General features: G+C 45.2%; 1 protein-coding gene across 1 annotated transcript; it reads right to left on the bottom strand.

The window, feature by feature from the left end:
• Window positions 1–834: 834 nt before the first annotated feature.
• KRP23_11335 (DNA-directed RNA polymerase subunit 2) lies at window positions 835–3737 on the bottom strand (the record flags this gene model as incomplete). Its single annotated transcript, XM_067881874.1, has 2 exons — window positions 835–1580; window positions 1700–3737. The coding sequence occupies 2 exons, from the start codon at window positions 3735–3737 to the stop codon at window positions 835–837; spliced, it is 2784 nt and encodes a 927-aa protein (XP_067741149.1).
• Between the last annotated feature and the right edge of the window lie 11154 nt (window positions 3738–14891).

Below are 14891 nucleotides of genomic sequence, written 5' to 3'. Positions count from 1 at the left end.
CAGTCTCTACTCCTTTGATCTTCAGTACTTCGCCAGCGGGGCGTTTGATCTCTACTCGCGACCCAAGTCCTGAGTGAAGTGCAAGTCGCTGTACTCCATCGGCTAGATCAATTGACCCTGATGAGAAGTAGAACCCATTGTATCCTTTACGATAGTCTCCATCTCCAAGTACCATTGCGTCAAGCAAGATCCTAGACTGGCGCGCATTCATGCTCCAGACATAATCAGGAAATCGTTTCTCTACTCCCTTGCCAAGCGGCATGAGCGACCTAGCTAGGAACTGTCCTTTGCTTAGTAAATACACATCGTTAGGCGTACCAGGATAGATATTATACTCTTGGTGCAGCTTTGGAAGTACATCTATCAGAGCAGTCATAACTCGTTCCTTGTGGGCGTTGATGCGGATCATGATGCCTTTGTCGACATGTCCTTCGCAAAGGTAGATACCGAGGAACAGAAGCCAATCATTCATTTTGACTTCTTCTCCTGTTGGTAAGGTGAACGTAGGCTGGATAGCGATCGTTGGTGGTGGCATAGAGTTCTTTACTTGATAATCATGATCAGTAAGGTCTTGTGCTTCGATCAACTCAAACTCGTCTGTGTCTTCAATCTTGGCATACATCTTGTAGTCTCGCATTCAACCGCAGCATTTGACACTTTGTAAATATTTCCTTGGTAATCAAAGACATTTACCTCACTTGGTTGTTCATATCGGAACTTTCCTTTCGGACTCATAGTTGCGATCTTGTGTTGCTTAGTCATCTTAGCAATAGGGATCCATCCTCTAGTAGTGAGCACCTCATGCTTAGGCGTCAAGCAGAACATACATCCTAGTTAAATGCTTCTGAACGTTTGGAACACAATCTTGACCATCTCGTGATCATCATGGTTCAGCGTGTGGATCACTCTCCAGATGTAAGCTGGTTCCTTGTGTCGGTACACCATGCTACGGTTAGAGTAGATCACATTGGGATCTTTCATATCTCCCTTCTGTAGCTTTGCTACTTTGCCTACTAAGCCGTCGCCTTCTTGAACATACGTTCCTTCCTGGATGAGTCCATTCACGAGCTTCTCGTAGTTACTGTAACTCTTGATGTCAGCAGTGTTGCTTGGATCGGGACGACAGATGATTTCGTTTTGTTCAATATCACACTTGTCATACGTCAGATGCGCTGCGTCGAAGAGTCCTCTATCAACAGAAGACTTGTTCACGATCAAAGAGTCTTCTTGGTTGAAGCCTCCGTAGATTGAGATTGCAACAATCACGTTGGTACACATCGGCGGGATGTGGCGATACGCGAATGTACTCATAAGAGGATCCTCAACATATACTTGATGATAGAGATCCTTGTGCGCGGCGAACGCCCAGTTCTTGAGTGCCCAGCTGTTAGTCTGTTTGACTTGATTCGTCTGGAACACAATACGTGCAGCCTGATTGTGATTCGCGAAGACGCTTGTCAGTGCAACCAGTCCCATGTTCCCTTGCGGGATGTCGACATGCGAGTAGCGATGCAGTGGGTTGGTAAGGTGTTGCTTGAAGCGATCATGCTCGAATGCAATATATGTGTTCTCGTGCTCCTCTGGTGATAAGTACCATCAGTAGCTAGATCATCAATGTCAATAGCACCCGTCTGTAGCTTCTTCACATGATCATCAGTGAAGTCAATCCATTGGCGGAACTTGGTATGCGTGTATCCACTCTCGCCAATGTTGTTTCGTACGATGAGTAGCGGACGGATCAATCGCCAGGAGTCAACCCAGAGACGAATCTCATTGGCAATGATGTTGTGCGACACCGTAGTAAACATATTGATCTCGCCCTCGCGGCGCTTCAAGCGGTATCGCATTAAGAAGCTTGCGAAGTCTTGCACGCATCCTAGCCAGTCACCGTTCACGAACACCTTGTGAAGATTATGCTTCGTGAGTAGCGTCATGCCCTTAGGAATGATTTGAATCTGAATGAGATCTTCATCTTCAAGAATGATATGTTTCAACACTTCAGATGAAGATGCTGCAGTGATATCAGCGGAGATGCTTAGCTGCTTGCTCATGCCAACCTTCGCACCAGTGTCTGCTGACGTGATACCACAGATGTATCCTGTGCCGGTCGGATGTACCTGCCGTAGCAAGATAGCACGCTCAGATGATTTGACGCTGTTGCCCTTGTCCGGAGTGTCAATGCTGCGAAGCGTGGTTAGTACATTCAGCTTGTTCTTATGGTGCAGCTGTTGTGACGAGAGTCGATTCTTGAATGTTAACTTATTAACAGTCAATGTCTTGTCTCCACTCACGATTGCGTTCATCAGCGCCTTCTCGAAGTCATCTGCCTTGATGGCACTTTTGAAAAGCGCCATTAGATTGATGTCAGAGAAACTATTGTCCTTGAAGTCTTTCATGTACTGGCGCTTCAGCTTCATGACCACCATGAAGTTGAACTGTGTCTTGAAGACTCGCGAGTATGACATGCCTGCATCATTGATGCGTTTGTTCTTGTACGAGTCTCGATCAGTTGGTTGCAACACGCCAAGGTTGACAAGAAGCATTCTATGAATCATGTGACCAAGGTACGCCGCCTTCTTCTTGCGGTCCGCGGGGGTAAGCCCAATGTGCGGCAAGAACTTCTGATCAATGTTCTGTTCCAGCTTGCTGAGCAAGAAGCGTTCAATGTTCAATGCGTCTTCTTCTCCGGCGGCACGTAACTTAGATCTGTACGAGTCAAAGTACTTACTGCATCGCGTCAAGATACGCAAGGTGTCGTCCTGGTTAGTGATGACGTTGACTGATCCTGCAGGCTCTCCCTTGCGGTGCGGAAACTCATTCTTGAGAATAGCATTCATGTCTGCGTACGTGTTCGTCAATGCTTGTTCCAGGATGTTCAGCATGCGCTGCGTGATCGGCTCTGCATCATTGAACGAATACGTGATGTACGAGATGATATCCTTTGAAGAGTAAACACCGAGCGCGCGGAAGAACATGAAGAATGGAACTTCAATATCTTTGAAACCAGCCATACTCATATTGATAACAATTGAATTGTTTGTCAACAGCTTGAGTACACAATTGAAAGAGTTTTCAAAAGCGTCGCCTGGTTTGCTGATGATGTCAGCGCGGCAACGTTCATTTTTATGTCCTTCGTTCGCAAACTCGCGGCTTTCGTTGTACTTCATGCTTTCCTTATTGATGATGATGTACCGATTGCCTTTGATCACACAGTATCCGCCAAGATCAGAAGGATCTTCTTGGAGATGAATCAGCGCTTCGTTCGAGCGGTTGTACGTGTTGCACATCTTACTCTTGACCATGGTCGGTAGCTTGCATATCATTGTGTTGTCAATGTTACTCTTCTCGACGCTGGTGGTTTCATTAGAATGAAACGCCTTGGCGACAATAGTAACATCAACGTACACGCCGGAGCAATACGTAAGGTCTTTCAACAAAGCTTTATTCGGGAACATTGGAGAGTTGTGTTGCGTGGAAGGATCATACTTGGAAGGATTGCTGATGCGAACATCATCGATCGTGATCTCAAGAGAGTACTTCTCAATAGTTCCATCGCGCTCCACCGTATCCTTAGCATCGAGATCGAAACGCAAGTCAAACACTTGTGTAGCGATCTGTCGAATACCATTTTCAACGAAATGATCAAACGACTTAAGCGTGGCTCCAATGACACTGTCCTTGGTAAGGGCAGACTCAATGATAGGAATCAACTGTTCTTGATCAAGAGTGAACGACATAGTTGACGGGGAGTGAAGAGTTTTGAAAGTGTAACCTGCGCACGCTTGTGGGTATATTAACGTGTAAACTATTCAATTTTGACCACGTTGGTATATTAGGCAATTATAAAAAAAGTACAGTTCAGACGGCTATACAGAGCATTATTCAGATCTATGAGGCCTCGAATGTCTCTACATGCGTTTCTAGCTCGGGCGGATGCGCGACGCTGATCTTAGTCGCTTCAGTATGCGACCTGCGCGATGTCGGATGTATCAGATGATTGTTTTGAAGTGGCTCCTCTGCGCTCATGAACCTGATTCTTCAGATATTGAATGTTAAACTTCTTGGCCATACTGTTCTCGGCCATGATCCATACCACGCCGAGCGATACCATTGTCGTGTACAACTGGAAGAAACTTACAGCCAGCTTAGCAGCGTTCGTTTGCGGCGCGATATCTCCGTAGCCAACGGTAGATAATGTTGTCGTGAAGAAGTAAAATGCGTTTGTCGTAGTAGAAGCCGGATGGTAATCACCACGATTGCCAATTGCAAATGATTCAGGACTCGATCTTAGCCATTGATCAAACACAAACCACCATATCGCAAACTCTACTAAGATAATGAGTCGATAACCCAGCTTCTTGTACCAAGCCTTCTTAGCGAGCGCTTGCATCTTTACATTAGGATTGACAATAGCAACTTTGTTACCCCTTACAGCTCTTGCTGCGTTTCGGATGATGTTACTCTTGGCGACACCTCTTCGGAACCGATCGCAAATACTTGACGTCCGGGCGTCAAGCGGATGAGGTCCGTCCGGCGCGACGAAGCTCATGCTCGTAAAGCGTTTCTTTTATTACATCAATGATATAAATGATTTCATCATGCAATCTAGCACAAAAAGAAGATACGTTAACTTAAACGCAAACAAGTATATTGATCTCGTGTCTTGCCATGCAAGCCAACGTTTCATGTCGGAGACTCAATCAACTCCGCGGCAGCAACGACAGTCGCGACCAAGTAACATTTGTAAATCAGCAAGAGGAACAACATCCCGACAATTGTTATCAGCAGTGTTGAGTGGGTTGCATTGTAAACGCTCGACATGATAAACGATACTCCGCCGATTGTCAGCAGCGCCAACACGGCAACTCTTTTCATTGTAATTTGTTGAGTTCCTGCTTCCAGCGTAGGCATGGCAGAGTGTCCAAGAATGGCTCCTGCATCAATCACAATGAATGTACTGTGCTCGATGTACTGCTGGTGCTCAGGGATAGCAGGAAGAGGCATTTTGAGTCGATTGTTATTCTAATAGTGATACTGTTCAATTTTGCGTTTCTTATCATATCCGATGAATCGCAAATAATATATAGAATACGTTTCTAATCATGTCTTTGAATGAGCTTGCTAGGTTGCATCATGACGCGCGCTTAGATCATCACTTGTATACACTGAATAACTCGATTCATCTACTATCAGCGCCATCAAGGAATACGTTGAAAACGATTCAAGCAGTCAACCTAGGATCGGACATAGTAGATCCCTTCTTGATAGAGATTCGTAACATAATCGCTATGACGTCGCAATCATCTGCCCAGATACGCCTCGAACTGAAAACGATTAGTAAGTGCAACTACTATTGGCTCCAGTCGCAACCGATCGTTTGTGATGATGACATGAATCGCTATTTTGATTTCATGAATACGAGTTACCGCCAAGTGACAAAAGACATTGCCGCGTTTGTAGAAACCATTAAATCTAACGTCGTAGCAATCAAAGAATATCATAGTTGTATCGCTAGATCACAATTGAAGGCTAAAGCTAGAACTAAAGTACTCATACGAGCACTTGCAATTGGAATCATTGTGATTGTTGCCGGCATCGCAGTGCTCGAATTATCTTTATAATGATCCCTCCAGTAATGATCGAGCATATAGCTGTATGCGTGAGCAATATGATAGCTACAACAGTCATTGTATATTAGATAATGTTATATCAGTGGCGTTCACAGTTGATCGAACAATGACACATCCGCGATCATGGTACGCCTTCAAGCGTTCCCGCTGTTGGCCCTTGATCGGCAAGTTGGCGTCACAAACATCGATGATAGTTCTGCGAATCGTTTGATCAGAACCGAACCGGTGCACGCGGTTAATGATTTGTTTCATATTGCTTCTTCTTGGCGTGGCTAACACCAGCGCATTCATCTTCGTGATAGAAACGCCTGTACTTGAATAAGCAAATGTTGTGAAGATGACAGTTCCTATGCGTTTTGCTTCATCAATGGTTTCTTCGCTTGCGCCGCCATACAGAATCACTTTCTTCGATGATTCGGGTATCTCAAGCGCGGCGGCAGTTCCATCTTGGTTGCAACGTTGCGCGAGTTGATCATATAAGAGTTCCAAGTGTGCTCGTCTATCACTGAACACAAATGTGAACAGTCCTTGTTGCATCAATTGAACAACGCGATCAATGAGCAATTGGTTTCGATACGGGTCTGTCACGATCGCTTCAACAATAGAGTTATAGTCGATCATGCCGTCATCGCGAATGTTAAACTTACAATGATCATTGAGTGCATGATAGTCTATCAACATTGTAGTTGACTCAAATGAATCTTGCGCAACATTGAAACCGGGAAACTCCTCAGCTTCTAAGATTGGTCCCAACCATGATTGATGGACACGGTCTAGCTTGTCTTCGCGAATGTCAGGAGTAGCGCTAAGCCCTATCGTATAGCGCGAGTGAATTCGTTTGAATACCTTTCGAAACTCTTTCGAACAATACATTTGGCTTTCGTCCATGATCGTAAGGCCGACCTGCTTCAAGATATCATCAACTTGAATTTTCGTTACCGTCTTCACGCAACGTTTGCCTATTGACGACTTCTTCTTCTCATTGATTTCAAACTGATCCAAACTTGCAATCGTATAGATGATCGCTACTATGATCTCACCATCTTTTTTATGTTTTCCGTATAAAGTGCCTATGGTTGCTTGCGGGAAGTACTCTCCAAGCAGTCCTACCCATTGATCAAGAAGATATGTGTTAGGAACAACGATGAGCGTCTTCATCTTCATACGGCTGATGATGTCCTTCGCGACGAAGCTCTTGCCAGTACCCGCGCGCAAACGAATCGTAGTACCATATACTTGATTGTCACGGAACTGTTTGACGACATGTTCAACTACGATCAATTGATTTGGATTGCTCTTGCCAGTGTACTCAACAGTATCAATCTCATTTACTTATGGCAAATGTATTTGCACATCAGTGATAGGCTTGCGCGCAGAAGGTCTCCCATTAGCAACTAAGTCATTCATGATGAAGCGAGGCAGCTCAATCACTTTGAATCCCATGCCCTTGGCAATCACATAGAGTATAGTGATCCTAGGTACTTTCGTAATACGATCAATGGTGCGGATAGTGTACTTGCGAAGAAGCTTCAAGAAGATAGCATTGCCGTAAGTGGCAATGTACTCAGTAGCATTAAATGCAAATCCTGTCTCAGTTAGAATAGCTTTCATGATTATGGTTACGTATATTTATATTTGTCCGATATCAATTCCGTTCATCATTTGCGGTATTGCACTAATCAAGTTTGACTTAGCTGGAGCCTTATAAGACATCATTCCTTTAGCCGCTAGTACAAGAATAAGCAATCCAACGATACTCATGATGATACCTAGTACGATGTTTGCCGTCTCTGGATCATATGACTTCTTTTGTCTGGCCGCCTTCAGTGCAGCCTCCGTTGTACTAAGCGCTGTTCTCGCGACCGCAGTACTCGTCGTAGGCGCAGCCGTCGCTGCTCCGCTAGTTGATACAGTAGCCGGGGATCCTGTTGTTGATGATCCTGTTGTTGCTCCGCTAGTTGATACAGTAGCCGGGGATCCTGTTGTTGATGATCCTGTTGTTGCTCCGCTAGTTGATACAGTAGACGGAGATACTGTAGACGCTCCTGTTGTCGATGCACCTGTCGATGATCCTGTAGACGTTCCTGTTGTCGCTACTAGTGGCGTTTGCGCTGCGGTAGTAGATCCAGTAATTGGAACGTTTACTATTGTGTCTGGTGACGCCGAAGGAGTGATAGTTGATATTGGCACAGTTGGAGTGATGACTGGAGTTGAACGTACTGTAGTTACAGTCGGAGCGATGACTGGAGATGATGTTACGACAGCGGTTGGGCAATACGTTGCATAGAATGGATTGCTCTTGCTTGTACTGTTGCTACACCATGCAGTTAGTAGAGAATCAACTTCAGAATATAGTTTCGCGTCAGCGCGGCATACATCAGTTACAATGTTAGAGTCTGCTCCGCAGTATGCGATAGAACCTGTCTTGCATGCATTGTATAGATCCCCGCCTGCAGGAGCAGTAGCGCAAACCTCTTTGCAACTTGCGCTGCCACTGAATGCTTCATTTGAGTTATGTAGATCTGTGTACGATTCAATCCCGCATCTCGCCGGACGTGGAGCGATTGCTCTGTTTCTAAAGCCGTACCTGCTTTGCGGCGTTGCGCAATTGACTCGTGCATAAGCTGACTCGCATACTTGCTTCAATGCCTTGGAGGAGGTTTCAGACATATTGGACATGTTCTTAGAGTTGTTTGTGATCGAGTTCACTGCTACGTCGCACCAAGCGTTACTGATATTGTCGAATGAAGTATTGGTGACGTATGCGGTTGCTTCCTGATAACATGCTTCTGGTATCAAGTTACAAATGGATCCTTGGAAGATAATGTCTTTGGCGTTTGAAGTTTGGATCGATCTTAGATACGCAACAAGCTTGGCTGAACTAAGTGATTTGATAAACACTAGCGCGTTGGCAGGACCTATCGAGTTTGTAATATTGATTGAAATGGTATCATAGAGATTCGATGTAAGCTTGGCATAACTAGATCCAACGATCGATTGTACATCAGTTAGTAGAGTCGGCCCAAAGGAGCTCCACGCCCAGTTACTATTTGGATCAATCACTCCTGATACTAAGACCCGCGACCAAAACTTATCTACAGCAGTGTATGATGTTACTGTAGTGTTGTACGGAAAGTCCATTTCACCAGTGGTGCACATTACGCCAGTTATAGTCTTGAAGACTACTATTGTACTATGCTCAGCTTTGATCGCAGGGAGCTTATACACGTTTGCATTAGGATGCGTATCAAAGTTAACATTTGCGAACGGCGTCACGCCCGCGGCAGTCGCGTACAGTTTCTGCCAAGCTGGGATACATGTGTTCTTGTCAAGCTTGTTGAACAACAAGTCTAGCTCTTGCGTAGTGTAGTTGGACGAGTTGATCATGATCGATCCAATATCAGGACTACCATACGGATTGTATGTAAGGCCGGTTTGATCGGTAGTCAGAGTGCCAAACCTACTATCCTTCTGTACTAATGATCTGATCACACTTGATGCCGAAGGAGCCGGAGAGATGATAGCACACGCGCTGTTGTACTTTGCATCATACCCACTCGCACATATCTGTCGCATCTTGTAATCAATCTAACGCGCCCAGTCGCTACCTGCTGACTTCAAGGTTTGAAGACCACTCACGCATGTTGCATCAGTAGCAAACCGATCGCCTCTCCAACAGTATCCTAACTGAATCGTGTTCAACAAACCGGAGTTCAGACTATATCCTAGAGATCGTTTCTTTTGCATAAATGCTCCTATCATAAGGTTGTAAATGACATCATACGTCTTGAAGTTGGTTATGCGGTCTAGTCCGTAGCCAGTAACAATGAGTTGCATATTAGCATCGCGGTAGATAACGCCTCCGTCCTTATAGTCAATCGCTTTCACTAAAGGCGATGCGTAACACCAGTTCTTGGTATCGCTAGCAGTAGTGATTGATGCGATATTGCTATTCGCCGCGGTGATCGCATTATCCTTGTTGTAGCCCCATCATTAGCACAATCCGGATCTAGCTTAGTGTCGGTATACGTGTAGTTGATGGCGTTTGCACCTCCCATGTAGATCGCTCTGTTATTGGTTGATGATCCCATCGTAGTCATGACGGCAGCACCTTTTGGTAACATGAGCAAACTATACGTTTGTGATATAGCGGCGAGCTTATTGTTATCTGTACCTGTAGCAGATATAGCTTGCGTCATTCCTCCTATCGATACTGTTGGTATGTTGGTACCATTGTTTGAAACCCCAATTGACGGATTGGCGTATACAACCATGTTGTAATCACTTTGTAGCGCAAGGCAGCATCCTACAAAGTTGTTTTGTGTTCGGCTCCAGCTCTTTGGATCTAGTATCGCATATGTTGGAGCATTAAGTCCGCTAACCTTGATTGGCAACTCCCATACGTACAGGTCGCCGTTACCGCGCAAGTGTAGCTTGTATGCAAAGTCCTTTGAGTATATGTATTGCCCTACAAGTTGTATATCGCCTTTATTCAATAGCGTTGAATGAAAATGATGATATGCAGTGATAGAGCTCATGCCGTTAGGATCACCAACGCGAGCGCCGTTCTCTGCGTATGAAACCATTGAGTTGATCATGGCACTAAACAATGGACTCAACACATAAGGCTGAGTCATATAGCTCGGAGTGTTTACTACTCCTACGTGCGCCATGCAATCAAACTCTGGTAGATAAAGAATCTTGTAGTAGCGACAACCAGTACTCGCTTTACCAGTATCAGATGCTAAGATCCAGTTCATAAGACTGTATGGGCGAGTCCGATCCGGTTGGCGATATCCGTAGCGCGCTTGTATCTCATCAATGACTGAGATCGTAAAGAAAAGGTTTGTGAGCTCTGTTACACTAGATGATTCAAACGCTGATGTGTTCTTATCGTACCCCGCGTACTGTTGATCTGTAGTGGTCCAGCAATCAAACTGCGAAGGCTCCTTAATGCCCGCCGCTGACACGCCACCATACCACAGAGTCATTGACTTGGAGATGGCCCCATTCATCTGTGCAAGCTCGGTGAAGGTAACATTGAACCCTGTTTTCAGTCATGTGCTACTGGGGGAGTGCTGCACTGTGGCAGCACCTCAATGTGGTGTATTAGCAGCGGCGCCTCTGGTTTGAAGAGGTTGCCCTGGGAGTGGCGTGGTGGGTTTAGAGCTTGTCGGGTAGAGCGCAAATTCGCGAATGCCCACTACCACTGATCAGAACTGCCTACTGTCGGTTAACTTGGTCGCTTGAAACTCCTTCGTTGTTTTGGAAGGTGTATGGTCGCAAAATGCCAGTAGCAATATTCCTGAAAGCTTCTCTTCCGCATCTATTGCGGAAAACACACCATTGTTGGATGCTGCCACTCGTGCGATTATCACTATACGTGTTTGTTTCACTGAAGTAGCTTTTATTATTTGTATAGTCATCTAGGCGACCCGACTGCGCCGCCACTCGCGCGAACTCGGATGCGTTCAAATCGAACAACTGCGGTGTTAGTTTATTACCAGAATAGTTCATACCTACAAGCAGCACAGACGCTACCCGTCCTGTATACACGTTCCGAGTACCGAAGTTAAGATTCGTACAGTAGCTTGCTGTGTTGCCTCTTACATAATCAAGAAGTTTCGTGAAATCGCCTAACGTTGACTTATCTTGTTTGTAAATTGTGTGTTTTCCGCAATAGATGCGGAAGAGAAGCTTTCAGGAATATTGCTACTGGCATTTTGCGACCATACACCTTCCAAAACAACGAAGGAGTTTCAAGCGACCAAGTTAACCGACAGTAGGCAGTTCTGATTAGTGGTAGTGGGCATTCGCGAATTTGCGCTCTACCCGACAAGCTCTAAACCCACCACGCCACTCCCAGGGCAACCTCTTCAAACCAGAGGCGCCGCTGCTAATACACCACATTGAGGTGCTGCCACAGTGCAGCACTCCCCCAGTAGCGCATGACTGAAAGCCCATTAATGACATCGAGTGGATTGTACACCATACTGCTTTCAACGTATCCGTACTCTATATCATATAGTATAGCAAATAAAGACTTCGCGATGCAAGATCCAGATATTGTACTTTATCAACATAGTCATTACAAGCCACTCATCGACCGTGCCATCAAACTAACAGAAGAGTATGTATCCGCGCATAAACTAATATTGACTGGCGGCATGGCAATCGATCTTGCGTTGCGCGCAAAGGGAGAATCGATTTATGATGATGATGATCTTCCAGACTACGATATCATCTCAGACAAGAACTTAGATCATGCGAATGCGTTGGCGGAGATATTATGCAAAGATGGCTTACCAGACATAAACGTTATCAATGCATTTCATATCACAACAGTACGCGTGTGGATGAAGAACATAGTGTTTCTTGACGCGACATACGTTCCGTCTGATTGTTACAGCCGCATCCCTTATCTTGATGTTGATCACCTTCGAGTTGTTCATCCACATTATCAATTCATTGATCAAAGACAATCGCTATCGCATCTTCTCAATGATACCGGGCTCTCTTTAAACATCTTCAACCGCATAAAGAAAGCTATCTCACGAAATGATACGCTACGCAATCTGTATCCCATTGAAGCGACTCGCGCGAAGTCGCTCCCGTCTAGGAGCGTTGTTGTTCCGCATGACTTGTTACAAATCAATGAATCCGAGTTTGATCAGCTGGATCCAGATGCGTTCTTGTATACTGGCGCTACGTGCGTCGCAGGATACATAGGACTCGTACTACTTATTGATTCTTTGAAAGCAACTCCGCGATGGAAGATAGTGAATGATACATTCGTGATTGACATTCCGAATGGCCTTCCCGCGCGCATGCTATGCTGTGAGATAGATAAGCTCAAGCAATATATTGAGAATCCTATCACGTCGCGTCCAATCATCAACACTAAACCAATATCACAGTTAGTAGGAGATTTAGAGTTTGTCGACACGTATGGCGCTCGTGTGAATTGCAACCGAATGAAACTATCAGACACAGTCAGCGTATGTGTAGCATCGCCTGACTACATACTCATGGAGTTACTGCGCGATCGTATCTACATAAACGAAGAGCCTTACTCCTCGTTCTATGTAGATTTGATTACGATCGTCGATGATATGCGCTCCAAAGATTCAGATGCACTGTGGTGGCCGGCTGTGAATTGTTATGGACGTGACAACTTCCCTGAAGCGAAGATATTCATGCTAGAGCGCATAATGGATCCAACTACTGCTAATGCACTCAAGCCGAAGAAATCTTATCCTAATGCACCAAAATGTAAAACACGCGGAGCCTTTGTTCCTGAAGATAGTCATTACTTTAAGATTGACGGCACTATTGATGAGAAGCTATTGCATTCTAACTATCGATACGTTCTTGATGAGTTTCATGCTTACGTTGAACAAAAAAGAAAAGTAGCTTCAACGGCGTCGAAGGATGGTGGCGCGCTTGGGCTTAGCCTTGACGACTTCTTCTTCTGAATCGCTTGACTCATCATTGATTACGATTGGCTTCTTAGTGCGTCCTATGCGCGCGGAGCCTTTTTGTCTCGTTTGAATACGCATCACTTGTTTGACAACAGGCGCTTCTTCATCAGTGTCTACTTCGGATGCCGCCGGAGAGATCGCGCGCCCTTGCGCTTCTGGTGGTAGCACTTCAAATGAACGATTGAACAATGGACGTGGTTCACATCTAGTAATGTAGACATATGGCTCTTCAGGTTCATACTCAGGAAGCCGCGGCAGCTGCTTATAGCGTTTAGCAAATGCTTCTGTATCCGCGTTTGCCTCTGCTCCGATTTGTACTTTTGGAGTAAACACCGGAGTAGACTGAGCCGAAGTAGACACTCTAGTCGGAGCAAACTTAGCTGAAGTAGACCTCGGCGAGTAGACCTCGGCGGAACAGACTTAGCCGAAGTAGACCTCGGCGGAGCAAGTGCTCTTCTCGGCGACACTTGCTCGCGAATGCTTCAACATCAGTAGTAGTATCATCAATACTACTTTGATAGAATACGATTGCTTTCACGTCTGGACGGCGGACGCACTTCCAAGAAGAAACTCCTCGTTCAGAGTTGAATATCAAGAAGAGTGTATTGTCATTGTCATGAACTCGATCGCACATTGAACACATGCTGGGCGCATATCGTTTGACATACATTGTTGACTTGCGAAGTATAGACGTTGAGGTGTCCCATGCGCGATCGGAGTAGTCGCTTATGTTGTTAACATGCTTCAGCACTTCTTCTACAAACGCGGGATCAGCTGCTTCGCCTGAGTACGCAACATCGTTGATGATGTTATATAGATCCACATCATCAATGGTGAAGATATCATCAATCGTTACGAAGTAGTGTTGACCAGCAGTGCTGTAGTCATGATCGATCCAATTAGTTGAATCACCATGCGCGCATTGCTTGGTGCCGAATGGTAAGCTAAGTGATCCGTTGCGATGATACTGAGTTGCATCGATTGAATCAATCAAGAGATCAACAATGTCATCGTCGATCATGAGTACCTCCGTGTTGTCTCTGATCACACTAGTTTTGATATGATCAACAACTGCAGCACACGCTTTGAGCGACAACATCAGGTTTGTAACAATATGAATGCTGATCTTGTATCCATCATTCGCTAATGGGCGATTGCGCAGTGTTGATAACCAATCGAAGCGAGACAGAGAAGAGTCTTTAGAATCAATGTCAACACCATGCTCTTCAAGCGATATCAGCGTTGCCTCTTTGAACGCGATTGCTAGTTGCTTCCCAATTGTCTCCATCACATACGCTTCGTTGTCAGTAGAGAGTTCGATGTTGATGCTTTCGGCTAATTCACTTTTCTGAAACTCATTTAGTTTCAAGTCAGTATCAAAGAACATGCGGCAACGCGGAGTGATGATCAGTTCATGAGCTTCCATCTTCAAGTTCAGTCCTACGAACTGATTGAACTTCAATGCATCTTGAATGCTGTACAGCCAGTAGAACGCTCTGCGTTTGGATCGAGTCTCTACTCGCAGTACTAGCATGCTACGCTGGATCGGGTGCATGTAGTTTTCGGTTTTTGGATCTTTGAGGCGGAACGTTTCATGCCAGTTCCCGGTTGCGTTTGATTCAAGATAGGCATGACACTCGGAGATGATAGGCATCGTGTATATTAGGTTATGACAATTGCGATTTTGTGATAACCCAAAAAAAAGCTAAAATAGCATCTAGACACGTTCGAAGATCATGTATCCATAAAGTGATACATACTCACGATCTTCCGCTGTCAT

The sequence above is a fragment of the Phytophthora ramorum genome (genome assembly GCF_020800215.1).
Source record: "Phytophthora ramorum isolate Pr-102 chromosome Unknown Phyram_PR-102_s0011, whole genome shotgun sequence".
Classification (NCBI taxonomy): domain Eukaryota; phylum Oomycota; class Peronosporomycetes; order Peronosporales; family Peronosporaceae; genus Phytophthora; species Phytophthora ramorum.
This window is presented reverse-complemented; position numbering and strand designations above follow the sequence as displayed.